Source organism: Jaculus jaculus, chromosome 8 (genome assembly GCF_020740685.1).
Source record: "Jaculus jaculus isolate mJacJac1 chromosome 8, mJacJac1.mat.Y.cur, whole genome shotgun sequence".
NCBI lineage: Eukaryota > Metazoa > Chordata > Mammalia > Rodentia > Dipodidae > Jaculus > Jaculus jaculus.
Genome location: NC_059109.1, coordinates 35,680,305 through 35,706,255, shown reverse-complemented (window position 1 = coordinate 35,706,255; position 25,951 = coordinate 35,680,305). Strand labels below are relative to the sequence as shown.

At 38.3% G+C, this 25,951-nt stretch overlaps 1 protein-coding gene and 1 non-coding gene across 2 annotated transcripts in view; both read left to right on the top strand.

Moving 5' to 3' along the window:
- Aqr (aquarius intron-binding spliceosomal factor) overlaps nt 1–25,951 on the top strand; it is a 105,448-nt gene that overhangs the window by 55,627 nt on the left and 23,870 nt on the right. Inside the window, exons 23-30 of the mRNA XM_004668183.2 lie at nt 602–712; nt 3,971–4,080; nt 7,914–8,049; nt 9,459–9,668; nt 12,499–12,636; nt 15,480–15,551; nt 21,066–21,253; nt 21,900–22,071. Of these exons, the coding sequence (XP_004668240.1) occupies nt 602–712; nt 3,971–4,080; nt 7,914–8,049; nt 9,459–9,668; nt 12,499–12,636; nt 15,480–15,551; nt 21,066–21,253; nt 21,900–22,071 (1,137 nt within the window). The remainder of the gene's footprint in view (nt 1–601; nt 713–3,970; nt 4,081–7,913; nt 8,050–9,458; nt 9,669–12,498; nt 12,637–15,479; nt 15,552–21,065; nt 21,254–21,899; nt 22,072–25,951) is intronic.
- LOC123463051 lies at nt 5,803–5,909 on the top strand. Its single transcript, XR_006638663.1, has one exon. It is a non-coding gene; the product is annotated as a U6 spliceosomal RNA (small nuclear RNA).

Genomic DNA, 25,951 nt, shown 5'->3' with positions numbered 1-25,951 from the left:
ATTTTTCCAGCTCCCCTCCCCCATTTCTGTTAATTGTTACCTAATGTATTTGGAAGCTTTGTAAACAGGTGAATGTACCTTCAGGGATACTATGTGTTCTTTCTTTGAATTGACCCCTTTCATATATATGTAATGTCCTCATTGGCAGCTCACTTTGCTCTGAGATTCTGAGGTCCACTATGTGTGTTACAAATACAACCACTGCACTTTTCTTTTTGTTAGTGTTTACATAAGATTTCTTTTTCATCATGTTATTCTACTGATTTTATTTGAAGTGACTTTTTCTAAACAGCATATTCCTGGAGTCTATCATTTTAGAGTTCAGCCACTAGTTAAATGTTGCTTTGTATACTGTACATGTCTGTTTTTTTTCCCCCCTAATAATTCAATGACATGAGTTTTAAGCTTCTGGGTCCATCGATACATGAACTTCTAGGTTTAATGAGTTTTATTATTAATCTTCAAGTTTACAGCCTCTTCCTGTATCATATGTTACCTAATTGAGTCCATCCACTAAACTTTTCTATTTACTATTTTATCTTTCAGTATAACCATGTGATAACTTAATGCTTACCTTTTTTTTTTTTTTTTTTTTTTTAAGGTTGTGGGCCCGCCTGGAACAGGAAAAACAGATGTTGCAGTCCAAATTATATCCAATATCTACCACAACTTTCCAGAGCAAAGGACTCTAATTGTTACTCATTCCAATCAGGTAAGTGACTCTCTATCTCTGTGTGGGTGTTTGTCTACACGTGCACAGAGCACACACACACACATATATAATGTTAACTAGCCCTTATCAGTAGTATTTTTCTTTATTTTGTAGAATCAGTATTCCTTTAAAATGCTTCAATGCTGGATTAAGTTTAAAATTCCCGTGACATTACATATGGATATCCTTATTATACTAAAGAGTCACGTGTGTTCTGCTTGTCCTGCTGACGCTGTCAGGATGGGGAAGGACAAGTAACATTTATTAGCGGTGACAGGCAGCATTCAACATCCTGAAGCATGCTGAAACTTGCAGTCAGCCAACCCTCCAGAGAATGCAGAGTCTAGTGAATTAGTCTGCTACATCTTTGTTTAATTTACAATTTTATTAATTTTTAGTAGTCCTATCTAGTTCATTCATCTAGCATTTTTTTTTATCATATTTTGAAGCTTATAAGTAATGGTGGCTTATTTTACAATATGCTTAATTTTTGTGGGTTATTGGTTTGGGGAAGAATGAGTTCATTTGGACTTCACCTTGATTAATGAAACAAAAAGCTATAGAAAGTTTTTCTTCTGTTTAATAAAACTCAGGGACTGGAGAGAAAGCTCAGTGGTTAAGGCACTTAACTGAAAAACCTAAGGACCCTGGTTTGATTCCCCAGTACCTATGTAAAGCCAGATGCAAAAAGAGGCACATTCTTCTGGAGTTCATTTATTGTGGCTGGAAGTCCTGGTGTGTCCAATTTCTCTCTCTCCTCTCTCTTTACCTCTTCCTTTCATAAATCTAAAAAATTAGTCTGTAGTAATTGCCCATGTAGTAGTAAATTCCTAAGGTGAACAAAGAAAAAAAGCCACATGTTGGGCTGGAGAGATGGCTTAGCGGTTAAGCGCTTGCCTGTGAAGCCTAAGGACCCCGGTTCGAGGCTCGGTTCCCCAGGTCCCACGTTAGCCAGATGCACAAGGGGGCGCACACATCTGGAGTTCGTTTGCAGAGGCTGGAAGCCCTGGCGCGCCCATTCTCTCTCTCCCCCTCTATCTGTCTTTCTCTCTGTGTCTGTCGCTCTCAAATAAATAAATTTAAAAAAAAATTTAAAAAAAAAAAAAAAGCCACATGTTGTCTAGCAGTGTTGTTTACTAAGATTTCATGGGGTAATAGGCCTACTGTCCTCTACTTAGCATTGGCTGGTATCACACAGTCACAGAGAAGGTCATGTTATAAAAATAGCCAAAGAATCCCTTGCTTGCTAAGGGCCTTTGTTGTCCTTTGAAATTCAAATCATCTTCCTTAGTGTCCATCACATCATTGATTTTTTTTTTTCTTTGACATGTTAACTGATTTATTTGACAGAACTTCATTTCCATGTATAACCAACCTAAGGAATTTTCTGTTATCTTTCCAATTTACAATGAAATCTTAGTTTTTTTCTGAAATTATAATGTGTAGTTGTGTGTGTGTGTGTGTGTGTGTAATGCACATGTTACAGCACACATGTGAATGTTAGAGAATAACTTCAGATGTCAGTCTTGTCTTCTGCTGTGATTGAGACAGGGTCTGTCCTTCCTAGTTATGTTCGTCAGGCTAGCTAGCTGGCCTGTGACCTAGGAAATTCTCCTATTTGCTTCCCTTCTCACTGACACTAGACAACACTAGTACTTTAGCATAAGGTTTCATGTGGGTTCTGGGGATCAGAACTCAGTACTCAGGCCTGCATGGCAAGTACTGTATCCACTGAGGCATCTTCCCAGTTCTCTGTAATGGGTAATTTTTGTTCTCTAAATCTGTGGTTCTTTGGGTAACAAGTAATTGCATATAATGTGATTGATGGATACTGGGTTTTAATTAGTATCGAAAGCTCAGGTATTGAGAAATACATGTTAATCTTGTCACTGTGTTAACTGTTATGATTTTAATATCAAAAATACCTATCAATATATACAGAGTCTGAATGTTTATGAAACTGAATGTTGGCTTGATGAGTAGAGTTGGAATAGTGATAAGTCAAGATGTTTGACTGGAGGCTAGTTTTAAAAGTTATGTCTTTTGTTTAATGTATCTTTCAAAGTATGAAACTTGCCACTCTGCAAAGCTTTTTCCTAAGTACAGGGTTTAAATAATGAATACTGGGATTTGAGAGGGCCCAAGTAAGACAGGAGCTCTAAATGCTTTCATTTCAGAGTAGTTACAAGATGAAGAGTGCTATGCTCATTGTGTAGAGAATTAGGCTTTCAACATAAAATGTGGGCAGTGCAGTTTCCCTTTCTCTAGTACATGAATGTGGTTGACCTACACACATTCTGCATGCTGCTTTCTTGTCCTTTTCCAGTTGTGAAGTCACTCTCCATTCTCTGCAGATCATAGAAATGCTGCTGGGAGAAAGGAAACTCAGGACGGCTTATTATTTTAGAAATTGTACTACTTGGAGGAATGAACACCTGACTCAGTGACTTTCTTTCATGATAAAGAATACAGGTTTAATGGATAAGTGGTTACTCATTAGGCCAAGTTTGTGTACCTATATGAGGCCCTGGTGCATTCATTCTCCCTCTCTCTCTCCCTCTCTCTCTCTGTCTCTCTCTTTCTCTCTCTGTGTGTGTGGGTGTGTATCTGCCTCTCATATTAATTAATTTAAAAATTATAATTAGCCTGATATTAGACCTATTTCCTTGGTTTCAGTTTTCATTCTTATCAAACTGGGCAGTACTCTATCCTTCTAAATATTAGTTTTGTTACTTTAAAAACATCTAAGCTGAGCTGGAGAAAGGCCTAAACTGTTAAGGCACTTGTCTGCAGAGCCTTATGACCCATGTTCAATTCCTCAGTATCCAAGTGAGCCAGATGCACAAAGTGGCATGTGCATTTGGAGTTTGTTTGCAGTGGCTAGAGCCCCTGGCATGTCCATTCTCTGTGTGTGTGTGTGTGTGTGTGTGTGTGTGTGTGTGTGTGTGTCCTTTCTTTCTTTTTTTTGTCTGTGTCTCTGTGCTTACAAGTAAATAAGATAGTTTTAAAAAGATTATGGCCTGGAGAGATGGCTTAGCGGCTAAGGTGTTTGCCTGAAAAGCCTAAGGACCCAGGTTTGATTACCGTTTGAATACCCAGTACTCACGTAAGCCGGATGCACAAGCATCTAGAGTTGGGTTGCAGTGCCTGGAGGCCCTGGTGTGCCCATTCTTCTCTGTACAAGTAAGTTTAAAAAAGAATTTAAAATTAAGCTGGGTCTTTTGACCTCCCTGTCCTCCTTTTTGTCTAACTGTGCAGGCCTTGAACCAGTTGTTTGAGAAAATCATGGCATTAGACATTGACGAGCGCCATCTCCTGCGTCTAGGTCATGGAGAAGAAGAGCTGGAGACAGAGAAGGATTTCAGCAGGTAAGTGAAGGAGGTTTAGTTTTGAAACACTATACAAAGGAATGTTTTAGCCCTCTTCCCCCACCCTTTTGGAAAGAAAATCCAAGAGAAGAGAGCTATGAACAATCGATCTTAATTGGAAATGTTCAAATGTGACCTACTTTGTTTATATACTGACCTAAAAATGTGGACACAGTCACTTTCAGCTTTCATTCTGTGTATTCACACCTGTTTTCTTCAAATATATACTGACTTCTGGAAAGAGAATTACCTTGTTCATCTTTTTAAAATTGTTGGTTACCATTTGCTTTCTCTTGATTGACATAAGTTTTGTTTGTTTATTTTCAAGTTGAGAGAGAGAGAATGGGTGTTCCAAGGCCTCTATCCACTGCAAATGAACTCCACATCCATGTACCACTTGGTGCATCTGGCTTTACATGGGTAGTAGGAAATCAAACCTGGGTCATTAGGCATTGCAGACAAGCACCTTAACCACTGCACAATCTCTCCAGCCCTGATTGAGCTAATTTTTAATGGGGCCAAAGCCTGACAACTTTAGATACATTCAGGTAATCATAATCGGTAGCTGAACATATTCAATATGGCTTTGGGCTATTGAACATGACTTTTGGTCTGAGATAATCATGATTTTAAAAGAATGTTAAGTTACTGTGTAATATCTATCCTGAGTTCTTATGTTACAGAGATAACAAATATTTAGCTCCTAAATAGTCATGTTGCACAGAGTCAACAGCACACTATAAGTTATTGAGGGTCTAATGTCTTCATTTTGGATTAGCCAGAGATACTTCTGAATTCTTCCCATAGATATTTCCTCATGCTTATTGCTAGCTGAGGAAAGTAGATTAAATGTTAAAATTTACTCATTTAGAATTCAGTGAACATAGAGATGCTTAGTATTTGTATTTGGGTTCTCTAGAGTACCAGAACTGCTAGAATGAATTATATTAAAAAGGGAGTTTATTGGATTAGTGTTGCGGTCAGGTCTTATTGCTGGTAGAAATCACCCAACCAGAGCAGCTTCTGGGAAAAAGAAGTTTATTTTGGCTTATAGCCTTGAGGGGAAGCTCCACAATGGCAAGGGGAAATGATGGCATGAGCAGAGGGTGGACTTCACCCCCTGGCCAGCATAAGGTGGACAGTAACAGGAGAATGTGCCAAACACTGGCAAGGGGAAACTGGCTATAACACCCATAAGCCTGCCCCCAACAATACACTCTCTCCAGGTGGGAACCTAGCATTCAGAACACCTAAGTTTATGGGGGACACCTGAGTCAAACCACCACAATTAGCTTACCACAGTCCAAATAGCAGTTGCAGGGAGAATCAAGAAACCTGCTAGCTGCTCAGTCCACGTGGTCAGATGCCTCAGCTTTAACATCCCGGCACTGAAGGCCTGGAGGCTTCCTGAGGAGCCGATGATTTCCAAATCCACATGATTCTTCAGTTGACACTGGTCTTCAATTCACGCTGGAAGGCAGCAAGCAGCTCCAGCAGCCAAATAGAAGGAAAGATGGGATTCTTTTTACCCAGGGCTTTCTTATATAAAGTTCCTATCTGAGAGGGGCTGCCTGCTTTGGGGAAAAGGCTCACTCTGGAGGAAGGACTTTCTCCTTCAGTTAATCCAACATGGAAGCAACCTCAGAGAACCACCCAAAAGGGATTGTGGATTACTAAACGGATCAAATTGGCAACACCTTAACTATCAAAATATTATAGTTAGTGCTCGCTTCGGCAGCACATATACTAAAATTGGAACGATACAGAGAAGATTAGCATGGCCCCTGCGCAAGGATGACACGCAAATTCGTGAAGAAAAAAAAAATATTATAGTTAAAATTGTATTATAGTAGAACTTACAGTTTTAAATATTGTAATAGAAAATAATTTGTGTGCATATATGTTCATGTTTGTATACATGTATGTGTGTGTGCTGGTGCATGTGTGTCCATGTATTTGAAGGCCAGATGTTGACATTTGGATGTCTTTCTCAGTCACTCTCCATCTTATTCTTTGAGACCAGGTCTCTCCCTGAACCTAGAGTTCACTGACTTGGCTAGATTGGCTAGCCATTGATCCCCAGGGATTCTGGTTTTGCCTTCCTAGCACTGGGATACAGACATTTGCCACCACACTAAACATTTCACATGAGTTCTGATGGTACAAACTTGGGTCCTCATGCTTTTATAGCAAGCCTTTTACTCCAAGCCATCTCCCCATCTTGAACAGAAAATGTTAATGATTTCATGATTAACCATGTCCTGGGGACATGGGCATAACTTGCTTTTGCTGTCTGGATACAGGAACCCTGGCCTGCTCTGAGTATGCTTATTCATCTGGGAATCTTCTTTTATTTTCCTCTTTGTCATATTTGTGAAGAATAGTGTTTACTGTGACACATTAAAAGTAGTATGGATGTCTTTCTCTAAAGAAAAATATTCAAAACCTGGTGAAGCATTTGAGAAACAGTGACCATAATTATATCACCCAACACAACCTTTCTTAGTCTTCTTTCTGTAACCAGCCATTTGTAGTTTCATGTTTGCTTTAAAAATTTATGATTCTTTTGGTTTAAGTATAATTTTAGATTTACAGAATAATCAAATAGAAAACAGAGTTCTACTATATATTGCTTTTTAACTTGTAGCATTATGTCATAAGAAGCTTGATATTTTTTTAAAGACTATAAGCATTCCTACGTTTCTGTCATTACTAGAGTGTCCATTGTGGTAATATAAACTATAGATAAGAAAGCATAAAAGTTACCTACATAATGTTACCGGCAAAGCAGACATCATGTTTTGCTGTGTGTTGTGGTATAGACCTGTAATTCCAGCTCTTGGGATGTTGACTAGAGAATGGGTTTTTAGTTCAGCTGAAGCTGCATAGCCAGACTTTTACTCTGAATCATCCTTTGCTGCTTCAGAATTGAATGTGTGGACCATAGAAGAACAGATATATGACTGTGCCAGGGCTACAAATATGTCATAGCAGTGACTGGACCACTTGTTAGGCACTGAGGTGTTACTGCAGACGTTCAGTTCTTGAACAAGGAGTGTATGTAGACTTTGGAAGCTAATTCTGCTTCTTTTCTATACATCTTTGTATAAGATACTCCCCAAACTTCTGTGTTTTTACTCAGCTAAGGTTATAATCCTACTCCACCAGAGTGCTTAACTACTTACTAAGGTATGTAGATAACATAAAATGACCAAACACGTTTTCAGCTTACTTTCTGATGCCTTTGGAACCATTCTACTTTCATGGTAGTATAAAACCATGTTATCCAGTACACTCAATCTGCAAAACATGTTCTTAGTCTGTTCTTGGTCTAGCACCAGAACATACTTGTAGACTTTTTGGTGCAGGCTGCAAAACAAACAGCTGAAGTAATTGATTTTGACGTCAACATGTGTACAAGGTAAGCACTGGGTCTCTGGTGGTGGTGTCAGGCAGCCTAAGAACTACCACGTAGGTTTAAATACTAATTGTGCTTTCTTTTGTGGTTTGTTTTGCTGCTGTTTATATTTGCTTTGATTGTTCTTTCTTTCCTTTTTTTTTTTTTTTGTTGTTGTTGTTGTGGGGGCAGGTATAGGTTCTCACTCTAACCCAGGCTGACCTGGAATTCTCTATGTATTCTCAGGGTGGCCTCAAACTCACAGTGATCCTTCTACCTCTGCCTCCCAAGTGCTGGGATTAAAGGATTAAAGGTGTGTGCCACCATGCCCAGCTCATTTTATTGTTTCTATTATGATTTTCTTGAACTTCTTGACAGATTTCATCAAAAATTTTTGTTACATATTCTTACCTTTTTACCTAATTGACATTTCTAGGTATGGAAGAGTTAATTATGTCCTGGCTCGAAGAATAGAACTTTTAGAAGAGGTCAAACGACTGCAAAAGAGTCTCGGGGTTCCAGGAGATGCTTCGTATACCTGTGAAACTGCAGGCTATTTCTTCTTGTACCAGGTAAAGTGTGCATCAGGCTCCAGCACATCATCCCCACTTGGAAAGTGGGGTAGGTTCTTGACATTATTTTTAAAAGCCTAATTTTGTTGTTGTATAGATTAAAATATGTGGTATTAGGGCTGGGAAGATGTCTTAGCAGTTAAGGGCACTTGCTTGCAAACTCTCCCGACCTGGATTCAATTCCCAAACCACCTTCCTAAGCTAGACACAGAAAGTGGCACAAGTATCTAGTGTTTGCAATGGCAGGGGACCCTGGCATGCACATACGCATACCTATGTGCACACATACACATGAACGCATACACAAATGCACACCGTACATTCATGCACATGCAAAAAAAAAGATAATCTTGTGTGTGTGTGTGTGTGTGTGTGTGTGTGTGTGTGTGTGTTTGTTTCGAGGTAGCATCTCACTCTGGCCCAGGCTGACTTGGAATTCACTATGTAGTCTCAGGGTGGCCTCCAACTCACGGCAATCCTCCTACCTCTGCCTCCCAAGTGCTGGGATTAAAGGCATGCACCATCACACCCGGCTTAGAAAACAACCTTTAAATAGTAGAGGCTCATATAATAAATTTGAAAGAATTAACTTTGAGGCTCAACAATTTACCATAGAGGAATCACCCAGGCAAAGTTTTCACCACTTTATTTCCCCAGGCTTTGTCCCTAGAGGTTCTCTTTCAGTATGTGTGAATACTGGGAATACACATTTTTGTTTTTCTCTTCAAATTCTAAGAGCACAATTTGAAAAGCACTGAAATTATACAGAAAAGGCCTAGGAGAATTAGAAAAAGTGAAGCGAAGTAGGAATTGGCTGGTAAAGGCATAAATACATATGCTAGAGTTCATATACATAAAGGGATGGAACCATGAAGTCACAAGGTGACCTTTCACATAACCTACTCAAGCAGAAACTTGTAAGTATTCAGGAGAGAATCTAAAATACTACCAACATTGAGAAAAGGGTTGACAAGTGCCAGATTAATTAAAAAGCTGCTAAACATGAGAGAAACTGAGTTGATGAAAATTAATTTGTCCAGAGTACTTTGCTTAGCTGTTTTCTTTCTTCTTTTCCTTACCTTTTCTTTGGTTGTTTTCCTTCCTTTTCTTGGCATTGATAGTAAACTATCTTAAACTATCTTGTGTAGGTTTAGGAATCTGAAACTTCTGAAATGTGGCTGCATGATGACCTTGAGTGTCTTCAATTTCTACATTTTAGTTAAGAGTCCTTTCCTCTCCTTTTTGGAAAAAAGATTAATCAGTCCGTAGTTTGATGAGAAATAGTCACACTGAAACAAAATTGATACTGTTTACCTTACCTGGAAGGTCACCTTTTCATTGGAATTCATTGTACGTTGATCCCTGGAAACAGGGCATGCAAAGTAAAACTCAAATCATTTTTCCTCCAGGTCATGTCTCGTTGGGAAGAATATATCAGCAGAGTGAAAAGTAAAGGTAGTACATTGCCAGATGTTGCAGAAGTCTCCAGTTGCTTCCCATTCCATGAGTATTTTGCCAATGCACCACAGCCCATCTTTAAAGGTAGATCTTATGAGGAAGACATGGAAATTGCCGAAGGATGTTTCAGGCATATTAAGAAAATCTTTACTCAGCTTGAGGTAAGAATTCTCAAGTTCTTTTAATTTTTCTTTAAAGGTTTTTAGTTTATTTTTTTTAATGTAAAATTTTAAATGTCCCGTGTTACAAGTTTACAAGATTACTACTTTTCTCTTTCTTATTACATTTACTTATTTGTGTGTGTATGTATGTGTGTGCATATGCCATGTTGTGTGTGGTGGTCAGGACAACCCCAAGATGTATACTCTCTCCTTCTTTGAGATATAATCTCTCTTGTACCTGCACATGTCAGGGTTCTTCAGGAAAGCAGAAATGATTTCACATACTCATATCAAAGGAAATTTATGCAGGGAACTGACTACACAGGTGAGAGGTGAGAAAGAAGCTGGTTCTACCTTCCATTGCCATAGCTGTGTTGGGACCACAAGCACATGGGCTGCTTTTACATCTGACTTTACTTGGGCACTGAGGAGGATTGAACTCAGGTCAGTAGGCAAACATCTTTAACCACTGACCTATTTCCCAGTCCCTGGTTATTACTTTTAAGTAAATTTTTTAAAAATTATTTGTAGTTTAATTAAGAAATAAGAAAAAGGGCTGGAGAGATGGCTTAGCGGTTAAGCGCTTGCCTGTGAAGCCTAAGGACCCCGGTTTGAGGCTCGGTTCCCCAGGTCCCACGTTAGCCAGATGCACAAGGGGGCACACGCGTCTGGAGTTTGTTTGCAGTGGCTGGAAGCCCTGGCATGCCCATTCTCTCTCTCTCCCTCTACCTGTCTTTCTCTCTGTGTCTGTCGCTCTCAAATAAATAAATAAATAATTTTAAAAAAAAAGAAATAAGAAAAAACTAAGATAAGATATAACCCCATTATCCTGGTTTTTCTGATCCAAAGATAATATTTAAGAAAGGAATATTTCCTTCAGGAAGCATATGGAGCCATTTTAAGTTCCTTGTGCCTCTTGATCAGTAGGCAAAAAGTGAGGTTTCTTTGTTATCCTGTTACCTAGGAGGATTGGTCTTGATACAACAGTGAAGTAATGTTCTTCACTACACAAAGGAGACACAGAAGAACATTTCTAGACCCTATGAGCCTCTACTGTGTCCTGTACCTTATAGCAAACCTCGCTTGGCAGCAGTCCTAAAGGGATCACCTTCAGGCTCAGATTCCTTATTGGAAGAGTTGGTGGTGGGGTGAGGTTAGTCTAGGTAAAAAGGTCAAGGACCAACTCCTTTGTCCTTGGCTCTTCTATATAAGCTCCGCTTCCTAGTAGCCACCACGTAGCAGGTGTTTGGTAAATGTTAATACTTACATGGGTAGGTGTATCAATATAAACTCACAAAGTAGTACCTCATAAAGAAGTGAAAGGATAAAAATATACTTTCTCATTGGGGACTAGAGAGGATATAGAGTAGAGAGGGCCCCTCACCTGAATCAATAGTGCTTTAAAAAACAACAACAAAAAGGAGAGGAAAATGTGTAAAAGGTCTGAAGTGGGAAATGTTCTGGTTTGATGAAACCTGATATTGGAAATTCTTTGCCTATTGGGCCCATGCACCTGTCTCTCTCCATCCTCTACAAGGGTGGTTCTTGGTGAGGTTCATGCTGATCTTGCAGATTTAATGTCCCTGCATTCTCTGTCAGCTGACATTTGTTTGGATTTAGCAGAGATGTGATAGGAGTTGAGAAGAGAAAAACCTACTTCTCCTTTGGTCCCTTCTGCCTTGGTTTCATCTCCTCCTTTACTTTCTGCTGGACTGGCCCTCTTTACTTCTATCTTGTGTCCAGACCCTAGCCGCTGCACTCTGATAATACCACTTGTACCCTTGATCCTTACTAGTCTGGGAGTGTACTGGTTTCCTTTCTGTTGCCCTTCTCTAGATTACTTAATTCTCTGGTGGGCTTTTAAGCTCATCTTCCACCTGTGTTATCAGTTCCCTGCATAGATTCCTTTTAACAGGGATATGTGAAATAATGTTTGCTTTCCTGAAGAACCTTAACCCATGCAGGTACAATGGCATCTATTATTTTCCTCAGTATTCTTACATATATGTAAATATTTGACCCCCAGAATTTCAAATTATAGCCTGAATTTCAGGTTTTTAAAAATTTGTTAGCTAATTTATTTATTATAACTGTGCAGTGGCAAACAGTACAATGACTGTCAGTATTGTTGAGGGCCATTGCACTGATTCACAAGTTACAAGAATTTTATACCATAAAATTTAAGCACAGTAAAAACAGCAGATAATATTTTAGTATTGTGAAATAGGTTGACCACTAGATAACTGGAATCCCCAAGGGTGCACATGAGATACACTTTAAAATTGCTTGCTTTAAAGGGAACTCTTCCTGTTTAATAACATGTGAACCATTGGCGGGCACATTTAGAGTTGAGTTTGGCCATTCAGAACATCTTTCTGTTCTTAAAAATCAAACATGCAAGGAAAACAGAAATCTCAATAGGAATGTAAATACTACATATTATTAAGTGTAAGGGTGGAATTTTAGGTACACCTACCCCTGGCTGTACTCTGTTAAGGTACAGTAGTGTGGGTACTTGGTATTTAAACATCCTGAGATTTGTTAGTTTTCTTGATTGAATTAAGCTACAAAACTTATTTTACAAGCTTGCTCAATTCACCAGAATCCTAAGGTAAATGGTATTTTTGTGATAGAGCTATACCAATAGGTTATCAGTTATTATTGAAATTCAGATGATACCTAAATAATAATAGAGTTGGCATTTGTTATGTTTAGTTATTATATGCTCATATTGATCTCTTAATGAAGTCTCATTACTGCCTTGGTTGTATGCATCAACTTAATTGTTTCCTGCATTAAAGTTGTCTTTCACTGACCCACACTACTACAGGAATTCAGAGCCTCCGAGCTGCTTCGCAGTGGACTGGACAGATCTAAGTACCTTCTGGTGAAAGAAGCCAAAATAATTGCTATGACCTGTACTCATGCTGCCTTAAAGCGACATGACTTGGTCAAGTTAGGTTTCAAGGTAAGACTTAAATCAATTCATCTATCTAATTGTTGTTTGAGGTCTTTACTCTGGTGTTTTTTAAAATAATTTATTTATTTGCAAGCAGAAAGAAAATATGAATGAATGAGTATGGGTGTACCGAGTTCTAGTGCCACCACAGATGAATTGCAGACACATGTGCCACTTTGTGCATTTGGCTTTTTACATGGGTACTGGGGAACTGAACCTAGGTCTTCAGGCTTCAAAAGCAAGTGCCTTTAACTACTGAACATCCTTTTTTAAAAAAAAGAATAATAATACTGGGGCTTTTTCCTTGAAGATTGGTTCACTTCCTAGGGAAAGTCTCATTTATTTATAATTACCTTAAATATATCTTTCAAAAATGGTTTCTAATGTCATGTACATATGATTAGTGAACTTTAATCTTTCTAAGTCTTATCAGAAATGTTTTTACTGTTTTACATCATAATTATATGATTGTCAGATCAGATTATCAGAGTTGGTAAAGTTTCATATGTACAAGTAATACTTGCTAAATATCTACAAACAGAACTAAAGGCTATGAAACTAGTATTTTCCAGTAGTTTTCAACTGGGATGTCTACATACATGTACTATTTACATACTAAACCTTCATCCTATCCCTGTTATTTGTTCGTTCACAAAAAGCCTTCCATATAAGGACATAGGATGCTCTTAATTGTAAAGTGAGATATTAAAATGACTTTTCCATTTGATAAAAATGAGGAGGACATGGTGGTAGCCTGTGTCTCAGTTGAAGTGGAACATAACAGTTGAGTAATCAATTTGACTTTGCAGTCATTGTCACTGATGTTTATCTGTTTTTTGTTGTTTAAAATGGGTGTACTGATTTGAATGTAAAGGTAGCAATTCATTTATTGATGACAATTACTGAAATTTTAAGATATATGAGCTCATAGAGATATAGTGCTAAATAAATCCAAAGTGTGACAGAGTTGTTGCTATCTTGGGTAAAACATTCCTTAGCTACAAGGGGCAACTGTGACAGCTTACTGCAAGATACTGTGAACTCACGCCAGTGGTGTGAACCAACCCTTCTGCAAATTATTAGTGAGAATGTTTCACCTAAATAGTTTGTTCATGAGGCTGACATACAAAATATATTTGGGGGCTGGAGAGATGGCTTAGTGGTTAAGACACTTGCCTGCAAAGCCAAAATACCCAGGTTTGATTCCCCAGGACCCATGTAAGCCAGCTGTACAAAGTGGCGCATGTATCTGGAGTTCATTTGCAGCACCTAGAGACCCTGGTGTGTCCATTCTTTCTGTCTGCCTTTCTCTTTCTCTCTCTTCCTCAAATAAATAAATAAATTTCTAAAAATAAAATAATTAAAAATTAAAAATATATTTTGCTGTTTATATTAAGTTGTATCAATGTCATGTGAGGAATTGACACAATCATAACTAGAATTTTAGGTTACTTTGTGTGCAGTTTGTTAGGAGCTCTAAAAATCTGGTTGCTTGACAAAGTTTCATCATTTTCTTTTTAAAATTTTAATAGTTTTTTATTTTATTTATTTATAATGGGTGGAATAGGGCCTCTAGCCACTGCAAATGAACTCCAGACACATGTGCCACCTTATGCATCTGGCTTAAGTGGGTCCTGGGGAATTCTTAGGCTTTACAGGCAAAGAACCTTAGTCAATAAGCCATCTCTCCAGCCTTCTTTTTAATTATTTTATGCATGTGTTCCTGTGTGTGTTGCATGCACACGTGTGCACATGTATACAGAGGCTAAAGATAGTCTTAGGTGTCATTCCTCAGGAACACTGTCAGCCTTTATCTTTTTGAGACAGTGTCTCTCCTTGGTCTTAAGTCACCAGTTAGGCTAGACTGGCTGACAGCAAGCCCCAGGGATCCTCCTATCTCTGCCTCCCCTGTATCAAGGTAAGCACACACCACCATGCCCACCATTTTTATACAGGTTTTAGGGATTGGACTCAAGAGCACTTAACTGATACGCTTTCTTCTTAGCACTCATTAATTATGTGGTACACTTAAATTGTTAAGCATCTACTAACATTTACTTTAGGTGGTGGGTAATTTTTTTTAATTTTTTAAATTTATTTGAGAGGGATAAAGAAAGAGGCGGGGGGGGGGGGCGAGAGAGAGAGAAAGAATTGGATATACCAGGGCTTCTAGCTGCTACAAATGAACTCCAGATGCATGTGCCACTTTGTGCATCTTACTTTACATGGGTACTGGGGAACTGAACTTGGATCATTAGGTTTTGCTATCTTGAACAGGGAATTTTTTTTCCTAAAATAATGTGAAGAGTGAAAGTGGAGATGATATGATCCTATTGTTGTTTTGAGTAGCTTAGGATAGAAAGAATGAAGGAGATACTGACTGAAGTCCTAGTGGTAGTTGGAATAGAGAGGTGGTGCTGGTAGAAATAGAGAAAAGTGAGAGAACTCCAAAGAGTTTTGAAAGTAATCTAACAATCTTTGTTGGAAGAACATGATTCAGGGCTGAGGTATTGGTGGATTGTGGCAACAGGATTCATAAGGGGAAGAAATTATCCCTTGTTATTACCGAGGACAACGATGTTGTGAGAACCACCTCATTTGCAACACAAATTGGTTCTTCTTGCCTAGAATATGTAACACTAAGTTGGTATTACAATCTAAGAAACTGTAGGCTGTATTTAGGGGAATGTCCTAAGGTGGAAGCCATGAATTGATAATGTAGGACCATTATGATATGACCCTGAACTTTCTGCTTGAATATTTTTGAAGGTGTCTTTTTTTTTGACAGATTCTTTTATATAGATAATTGTTATGCTTTTTAACATTCTTGTTGACAAGTTTTTCTTTTTCAGTATGACAACATTTTAATGGAAGAGGCAGCTCAGATTTTGGAAATAGAAACTTTTATACCTCTTCTTCTACAGGTAAGAAAGATCATCTCCCTCTCTGCTTGCAAATAAATAAAAGTAAATATAATTTTTAAAAATCAGCAGAAAGCAGAGTGGTGACAGCCAAGGAGAGTTACTCTTTTTTTTTTTTTTTGGTTATTCGAGGTAGGGTCTTGCTGCAGCCTAGGCTAACCTGGAATTCACTGTTTAGTCTTAGGGTGGCCTTGAACTCACAGCAAAAAATAACAAATCTTTTATTTATTGACAATTTTTATATAGGCATATCATGTATTTTGATCATATTCACCTACCATTGACTTTCTCTTGTCCCTTTTTCCCCTTCTGCTAAACCTCTTCTTCCTAACTAGTCCCACTTCAGCTTTTGTTGTTGTTGTTGTTTATGATGATGATGTAAACCCAGAGTTAAATTAGGGTTGCTTGCATGAGCATGGTTGGAGGTTATTTACCAGAGCATTAGAAACTTGTCAGTGGCTACACCACTATCTCCTCCCCTGCAACAGTTAACTGCCAATAACTACTAAGGAACAGGTGGGGCTTAATGAACTCCCCTTAGTCCATGGTGGGGAATCGATGGGCCCAGTTTTGTGCAGATCATAGCCACTGTGGGGTCATAAATGCAATGACCACAAATTGAGAGAGTAGTTTGATGGGCACAACATACCCACTTAGCCAAACACTAGTAGTAACTTCCCTGTGAGGGCCCATGGCCTTCCAGTCATAGGAGGTTTTTTGTTTGTTTGTTTGTTTATTTGAGAGGGATGGAGGGAAGGAGATACAAAGAGGGGGGTGAGGGAATGAGTATGCCAAGGCCTCCAGTCACTGCAAACAAACTCCATATGCATGTGCCACCTTGTTCATCTGGCTTATGTGTGTACTGGGGGATCCAAACCTGGGTCCTTAAGCTTCATAGGTTAAGTTCCTTTGCGCCATCTCTCCAGCTTCCCTTTTTTGTTGTTATTTCGTTGTTTTTGAAGTAGGGTCTCTTTAGCCCAGACTAACCTGGAATTCACTATGAAGTCTCAGGCTGGCCTTGAACTAACAGCTATCCTCCTGCCTCTACCTCCCAAATGCGGGGATTAAAGGCCTATGCCACCATACCCAACAAGCCATAGGTTTTTGACTAGATTTTAAGTACCAGACATTATTACTTCCCATGAAGCAGGCCTCAAATGCATTCTAAGAGCAGCTGGTTAAACCCTAACCATCATGCTACTATTGCACTGATGGGCATATCTTGCTTGACTGGCTGGTTGTATAACTTGCAATGTTTACCACTAGATAACTATTGATTAGTGATGACGTTTCTCCCCCAGTAGCCTGCATAGCACTTGACAGCACTGTGACAGCTAGCCAGGAGGCAGCTTCCAGCTCAGTTTCAGCTTGATTTCTCAATATACTACAATTGAAGCATGTAGTATCTTCAGCAGTAGGGTTTTACCATCTCATTCTGGTGGACAACTAAGAGCCCTGGCAATAGTCTATATTGTTTGAGGGGCTTTAACTGGGAGGTATTGAGCCCCACTTAGATTTTCTATGGCTTCTGGGAACAGCATTATCCACCTACACAGGGTACTTCTATTCAACCGTTTTGTTATTGCTATATATTTTTTTACTTAGCTAACAAAAAGTATGGTTTTCTATGCCATTTCCTATGTCATCAGTCTTAGTTACCACTGCAACTGGAACTCCAGACACTTGTAGCACATTTTGAATCTAATGGTATGTGGGTACTGGGGAATTAAAACTGGACCAACAAGCTTTGCTAGCAATTGCCTTTAACTACTGATTCATCTCTCCAACCTCTTGAACACCTTTTAAAATGGTTATTAGCCATGCATATCTTCTTTTAGAAATGTCTGTACATGTTCATGGCCTATTTTGTTTGACTGGGTTATTTAATTTCTTAATGTTTAGTTTTTTTATGTTCTTTGTATAGTCTAGATATGAATCCTCTGACAATGAATTTCTGGCAAAGAGTTTTTTCAGTTTTGTAAACTATTTCTTCGTTCAATTAACTGTTTCCTTTGCTGTAAAGAAGCTTTTCAATTTCATGAGCTCCTATTTGTTGATTGTTGGCCTTATTTTCTGAATAATTCTTGGGGTAATACTTAGAAAGTCTTTACCTATGCCTGCATCTTGAAATGTTTCCCTACTTTTTCCTCTAGTAGTTTCAGGTCTTATCTATTTGGAGTTGGATCTTATGCATAGTGATTGAAATGGATCAAGTGTCATTCTTTTACATAAAAATTCAGTTTTCCTGGCACCATTTGTTAAAGATGCTATCTTTTCTCCAGTGAATATTTTTGTCAAAAATCAGATGGCTCTAGTTGTATGAGTTTATATTTGGATCTTCCATTCTGTTCCATTCATCTATTTGGTTTTGTGCCAGTAATATACTGTGTTTGTTACTCTGGCACTGTAACACACTTTGAAATCAGAAATAGTGATACCTCCAGCCTCATTTTATTTCGTTATTTGTGTGAATGTATATATTTGGGCATAGCAGGGCCTCTTGCTGCTGCAAATGAACACCAGAAGTTTGTGCCACACTTTGTGTCTCAGTTACATGGATGACTTAGTAATTGTGCCCAGGCCAGCAGGCTGTGCAAGCAAGCACCTTTAACAGCCGAGCAGTCCCAGCCTTCTCTCTTCCCAATCTCCACAATCCCCTTTGGATTGTTTTGGCTGTCTGAGGTCTTGTGTGCTTCCAAATGAATTTTAAGAACTTTTTTTTAATATTTATATGAAGAATGGTATTAGAGTTTTGATGGGGAATGCATTAAATCTGTAGATTGCTTTTTTGGTAAGATAACCATTTTCTCACTATTAGTTCTTCCAATCTGAGTATAGAAGGTTTTTCCATTTCCTAATTTAAAAATTTTTTAAATTATTTGTTCATTTTTATTTATTTATTTGAGAGCAACAGAGAGAGAAAGAGAGTGAGAATGGGTGCGCCAGGGCCTCCAGCTACTGCAAATGAACTCCAGACGCGAGTGCCCCCTTGTGCATCTGGCTAACATGGGTCCTGGGGAATCAAGCCTCGAACCAGGGTCCTTAGGCTTCACAGGCAAGCACTTAACCGCTAAGCCATATCTCCAACCCTAAAATTTTTTTAATGTTTTAAAGTTTTCATTATAGAGGTTTTCAGTTCCTTGGTTAGGTTAATTCCAAAGTATCTTATTTGTGGGATATGGAGGGTAACAGTTGTGAGTGGTATTGTTTCCCTGATTCATTTTCGCCATATTTGTTTTTGGTATATAGAGAGATTTCTGTAGGTATTTTTGTGTGTCCTGTCACTTTGGTAAAACTTTATCAGCTCTAAAAGTCTCCTGGTGGACTCTTTTTTTTTTTTTTAATTTTTGTTCATTTTTATTTATTTATTTGAGAGTGACAGAGAGAAAGAGGCAGAGAGAAAGAGAGAGAAAGAGAGAGAGAGAATGGGCACGCCAGGGCTTCCAGCCACTGCAAACAAACTCCAGATGCGTGCGCCCCTTTGTGCATCTGGCTAACGTGGGTCCTGGGGAATCGAGCCTCAAACTGGGGTCATTAGGCTTCACAGGCAAGCGCTTAACCACTAAGCCATCTCTCCAGCCCATCCTGGTGGAATCTTGAAGGCAGAAATTTTTAAGAATTCTTAGGCACAGCTTAAGAAAGCTACATGGCTTCAGGGTGCTCATTGCCTCAATTACATATTCTCCTTTACCTCACTTTGTTTGGCAGTCTATTTCAGCCTGAAAACTTTCCATCTGTTTCTGGTTTATATTGCCTTTGGAAGTACTCTTCTAAAATGCATGGTTCCTATTACAGAAGAGTTTTTAAAAGGCTAATTTTAATCAAGAAAATTACATTATTAGGCTGTCTGGAGGGAGGATGACTTATTTTATCATTTCTTTTGTTAGAGTTGTTTTTAGATGATCACTGAATGAAATGCTTTTTTTAAATTTTTAGGCCAATTTTTTACTGTATAATACTTTTTAAAAATTTTTATTTTTATTTATTTATGTGAAAGTGACAGAGAGAGAAAAAGAGATAGAGAAAGAGGCAGAGAGGTGCATCAGGGCCTCCAGCCACTGCAAACAAACTTCAGATGCATGTGCTACCTTGTGCATTATGTGGGTGCTGGGGAATTGAGCCTCAAACTGGGAACATTATGCCTCACAGGCAAGTGCTTAACTGCTAAGCCATCTCTCCAGCCCCTGTATAATACTTTGTACTATTGCAGTATTACAAACAAAATGTAGAATTACCACCGTAAAAGGAGTCTGTTCTAATTTGTAAATTAAGTCACAAAACTTGTTTTTCTAAGGTATTTGGAACTTAGACATCAAGGGAGAAAAAAACATGTAGAATAAGACATTAAAGTAGTAGTGGATACAATTAAAAATCATGCAGTTTTTACATTCTTGAATCATTCAGAACTGGACCATGGTATAATTCTTTTTTAAATTTTTTTATTAACAACTTCCATGATTGTAAACAATGACCTCACCCCCTTTCCTTTTTTAAACTCCACTGTCCATTATATCCCCTCCCCCTCTCAATCAGTTTCTCTTTTATTTTGATATCATCATCTTTTCCTCCCATTATGATAGTCTTGTATAGGTAGTGTCAGGTGCTGTGAGGTCATGGATATCCAAGCCATTTTGTGTCTAGAGGAAGAACGCTGTAAGGAGTCCTACCTTTCCTTTGGCTCTTACATTCTTTCTGCCACCTCTTCTGCAATGGATCCTAAGCCTTGGAAGGTGTAAGAGAGATATTGCAGTGCTGGGCACTCCTGTGTCACTTCTTCTCAGCACCATGGTGCCTTCTGAGTCATCCCAAGGTCACTGCCATCTGAAAAAAGAAGGTTTTCTAACCAAAAGTGAGAGTAGCATTAATACATGGGTATGAACATTAAGAGGAGTGCTTATTGGCCAACAACTCACTGGAAGGTGTCCCATACCTGATACTGAAAATTTTCTTGTAACAGTCTATGGCTCCAGTGTGTTTAATTGTCCAAAAAGTAGGTTTCCATGTAACTTATTTAAATCCTATTAGAGTTTGATTCACCTACCTTTCTTTTACTCAGTCTTTTCCCCTGACCTCACTTAGGCCATTTCACCCCCATTAATCTGTTCTTCTACTTACATATATACAATATCATCCTGTTAAGTCCCCCCCCCCCCTTTCTATTCCCATTGCATAATTCTGACACACATTGTTTACTTCCATATCTTTTCACTTTTGTTCTAGGGCATCTGTTTACCTGTTGACTTATGATGTTCCTAGCCTCTAGACCTCTTTTGTTCCCCTTGTTAAAGGAAAGCAACCAATCCTTTCTTTTTCAAGCCTCGCACGTCCCTTGCTTACTTGCACACCCATGAGCAGTGGCACTGATACATGGCTAGGACACTGTCCTCTGTGTGGAACTGTTGAACGTTGAGGATTTGTAAAGAAGACACTTGCTGAAGAACAAGTCCTGTGCAATTGAAGACTTACTAAAAATATATTAATTGTAGTGTTTCCCATTTTCTCGCTTTTCATTTCTAGAATCCTCAGGATGGATTTAGCCGACTGAAACGATGGATTATGATTGGTGATCATCACCAGTTACCTCCAGTCATTAAGAACATGGCCTTTCAGAAGTATTCAAACATGGAACAGTCTCTCTTTACTCGCTTTGTCCGGGTTGGTGTTCCTACTGTGGACCTGGATGCTCAAGGGAGAGCCAGAGCAAGGTGATCTTGGTAAAATATTTTAACAAAAGATCTTAAACAACTATAAGAATATCAGTCCATATTGCAGGTGTTGGTCAGCATCTTTTATATAGTATTAGCATTCTTTGTTTTCCATGAACTTGCTAAGAATCTGAAAGCATTTTTACCATCTCCTGTGTAAGGTGTGCATTGACCAAATGAGTTGTTTCCTTCATTTTATTAACTGAGATTAATTTAAGTGTTTTATAATGTGAGGGCTTCGCTGTTTCATGTCTCCAAAATGGTTTATAGTTAATAGAGTTTTGAAACCTGAAGCAAAAGTGAACAAGAGTCACTTAACATTATAAAAAGTTGCTAGCGCTATTCTTAGCTATCTCCAGTGTCCTAAATTTACAGTGTTCCCTGATTTTTGAACATGTTAGTACAATAATATTTAATCAGAGAACAAGATAGAGCTATCATTTTTAATAGTTTCTTTAATTACCTGACACCTGTTTACTTGGAGGCTAAGACTGAAAAAAGGATTAGTGCTAAAAAGCTAAGAAAAATGGTTAACATGTTAAAAAAAAACAAAGCCTTTTAAAAAATTTAAAACCTCCTTCTGCATATAAAAAGGGATCATGTCTTACTAATCTTCCCTGCTTTCGGGTGATTTATCTTGGGACAGTTTGTGCAACCTCTACAACTGGCGTTACAAGAATCTTGGAAATTTACCCCATGTGCAGCTTTTGCCCGAGTTCAGTACAGCCAATGCTGGCCTACTGTATGACTTCCAGCTCATTAATGTTGAAGATTTTCAGGGTGTGGGAGAGTCGGAGCCCAATCCTTACTTTTATCAGGTAAGAAAATAAAGAAGCCTTTTAGTTTATTTTTCATTTGTCTATCCACAGTACTACTAATTCAGCAATACAGAGCCATTTGTGTGGCTTATTGAGAAAAGGAAAGGAAAGCCCTACCCATAATATCAAAAGGTCAATTTCAGATAGATCAAATATATATTAACAAAAAGAAAATGTAACTTAGAAAACACTAAAAGTAGGCTAGGAAAGTAGCTAAATGGATAAGAGTGCTTGCTACAATCATGGAGGCCTGAAGGGGCCTGGGACCACTTGAGTTTGATTCCCCAAGACCCATACAAACAGCTCAGTGTGGCCACACATAGCTGTAAGTCCAATCCTGTGGGGACCACAGACTGGAGAATCACTGGAGCTTATTAAAAAAAAAAAAAAAAAACTAGTTACGGGCTAGGGAGATAGATCAGTGGTTAAGACACTTTACTGCAAAGCCTAAGGTCCCGCCTTCAATTCCCTAGTATTCACGTAAAGCCAGATGCACAAGGTGGCATGTGCATCTGGAGTTCATTTGCAGTGGGTATAGGCCCTGGCGTGCCCATTCTGTCTGTCTGTCTCTCTTTCATAAATTATATATTTTCGGTTTAAACTCAGTTCTTTGTTCAGAGAGAGACTCTATCTCAAGGAAATGTTCAAATGAGTGATAGAGGGGAAGGTGAAAGACATCTGGTCTTCTTCTCTGGCCTCGGTGCCCCTACAAATGCATTTACCACATACTTCACACCACACCATGTCAAAAAACAGAAAGAGGGCTGGATAGATGGCTTAGCACTTAAGGTGGTTGCCTGCAAAGCCTAAGGACCGAGGTTCAATTCTCTAGAACCCACATAAGGCAGATGCACATGGTAGTACATGTACCTGGAGTTAATTTACAGTAGCTAGAGGCCCTGGCATGCCCACTCATTCATTCATTCATTCATTCTTTCTCTCTCTCATAAATAAATAAACATACAATATTTTTTAAAAAACAGAAGGAAGGATTTCGAAAAAGTACTACAAGTAAGTGTTAAAATATGTAATGATATGAAGTCTATGGCCATACCCTCTGAACATGTCCAGTCTCATCTGATCTCAGAGGCTAAACTGGGACAAATGTGGCTGGTACTTGGATGGGAGAAAGTTCTTCCTTGTTAACAAAACAGAAATAATAAAGAAAAATATTAGTTGATCCAAGAAAAATGTATTTTTAACATTTGACAATAATGGATTGAATTCTGAGTGTAGCATAAATAGATCAGTTACTTTAAAAATATCTCAGCAGAACATGTAGTAAAGATAAAATGTATGCTTCAGTAGATTCCTAACAATTAGAAATCACTAAATTAGACAATGTGCAGTCTGGGAATAGACTTGGGAAGTATAGGCTTCATATTAAACTATCCTAGTAGGAAAATAAATTTTTAACAGTTTATTTAAATACATACTCATTTATTTATTTGAGAAAGAAATACAGAGAGAGAGAAAAAAAAAAAAGTATGGGTGTCCCAGGGGCTCCTGCCACCACAAACTCCAGACACATGTGCCATGTGTATCTGGCTGATGTAAGTACTGAGAAATCAAACCCAGGCCATCAGGTTTTGCAAGCAAGCCCCATTAACTACTGAGCCATTCCCTCCAGCCCTAGGAAAATAATTTGGTGAACAAATTGTAATATGTTATCATAAATAAGTAATAGGATTTTGTAAAGACTTAATACACCAAAATATCACTACAGATTATTTTAGAAATAAACAGTTTAATTAGCTAGCAGATTAATTAAATTTTGTGTGTTTTATATATAATACTGCTGGGCTTGGTGGTGCATGTCTTTAATCCCAGCACTCAGGAGGCAAAGATAGGAGGTTTACTGTAAGTTCAAGGCCAGCCTGAGGCTACATAGTGAATTCCAAGTAATCCTGGGCTAGAGTGAGACCTTACCTCAAAACAAAAAGCAGAGAAAGATTAAGAAGCCACTAAGAATGACAGCATAATTTTGCCGGCTAAAAAGGAGAAAGTCCATACTATATGCAGATTGCAGAGTATATCAGTAGTGTCTCATTTACTTGTAAAATGAATCAGTAAAACACATATACAGACTGTCCATCAAAGGAGACCTGACAGCAAGGCACTCAGAGTCAGAGTGGTGACTGTTGGGACATGTTTCTTTTCCTTAGAGAAGATATATCTGATGTATATTATATAATATAGAGTTTTCGCTGAAAATTATTACTGACTTCAAATGTGAGTGTATATAGATACAACTCATTTTCCCTCCAAAAACGTGGTAATGTCAAGTTACTCTATTTACATACTTATAAGCTTATAAGAACAAATATGACCTAAAATTATGACTTTCAAATATTTTACGGCATTATTCATGTAAGAAATGGCTCCCAATAGACATAATTTTACATGGCTAAATACTCTCAGTATTCTACTGATGAAATCATTACATAACAGCTTGGAATTTCCCTTTTGAGTCAGCTTTTTACCTCAGCCATATTGAAGTATTGATCAAAATATTATTGAGGTTTACTGTCAAGTTAATTCTAATCCTGGATAAGTTTTTTTGTTTTTTTCCAGTATTTCAAGAAATATGCCTGTTTCAAATGATGACTGCCACTATTAGATGTGTTTCTGAAGCATTGGAAACACAATCTCCCATAACCTGAGCATTATACACATGAGTAGCCTGTTTGAAGAGTTAGTGTCTGACATGAGACGAGATGAACACATGAACAGAAGTCACTAATTTGGGTTATGGATAGATTGTTCAAGGTTAAAGGTACTTGCTTGCAAAGCCTGACAGGCTGGGTCCAATTCACAGCCAGAAACACAAAGTGGCACATGTGTCTGGACTTTGTAGTTGCAAGAGGCCTTAACACACCCATTTTCTTCCATTTTCTCCCTTCCTACCTGCTCCTGTCTGCAAATAACAAATAAAAATATTAGAAGTCACTAACTGGAAGTGGCCTTGACTTGGTTGACCCAGGTTTTAAAATGTTTATTAAAATACAGTTGAGGGCTGGTCGTGGTGGCACACACCTTTAATCCCAGCACTTGGGAGGCAGAGGTAGATAGATCACCTTGAGTTCAGGCCACTCTGAGACTACATAGTGAATTCCAGGTTAGCCTGGGCTAGAATAAGACCCTACCTTGAAAAACCAACCAAACAAACAAACTGTGTGTGTGAGAGAGAGAGAGAGAGAAGAGAGAGAGAGACATGGTTTTATACTAATGTTAATGCTTCACATCTGACATTTAGGCATAGCCCCAAATGAGCAATGGTCATTTCTCAGATGAGTAAAGAAATATATTCTCTTTGTTGAGAACTCAGAACATTAATCTTGCCAAATTACCTAAGTTCTAAAAATTGAATTTCATCCTTAGCCTTTGTTATGATCATTTCCATGTTTCCAAATTTGTTCTTTTAACTATTTTAGAGCTGATACCTAGACAAATGTGTTTTGCCACCAATATAGAAAATGGATAGGTTTACATAGTCATGAGGATTCTTTTTTCTCCCATCTTCTGAAGAACTAGAAAATGCAAATGAAAGAGATTATTCAAGCTGTGTCACCAAGAACCAGAATATAAATGATATTTCTGAAGTTCTTCCAGTAATTTTCCTATTGCCTTTGCCTGAAATCCAGGTCCTGTTTTTCATATTGGGGATATGGTCTTGGTTTACATTATTTTACTCTGTCATCTTATGCTTTAAATTTGGGCTTTACTGAACTGTGTGAAAGAGCTTTTTGTATGATTGTTCACTTTGAAGTTAAGTGAAAACTTTACTTTTAAGCTCCTTCTCATTCATATTTACAACCTCTGATTTAACAGTAAGCCAGACTGACCAGTTTGAGACAACACATTCTCACCTAAAGGAGTC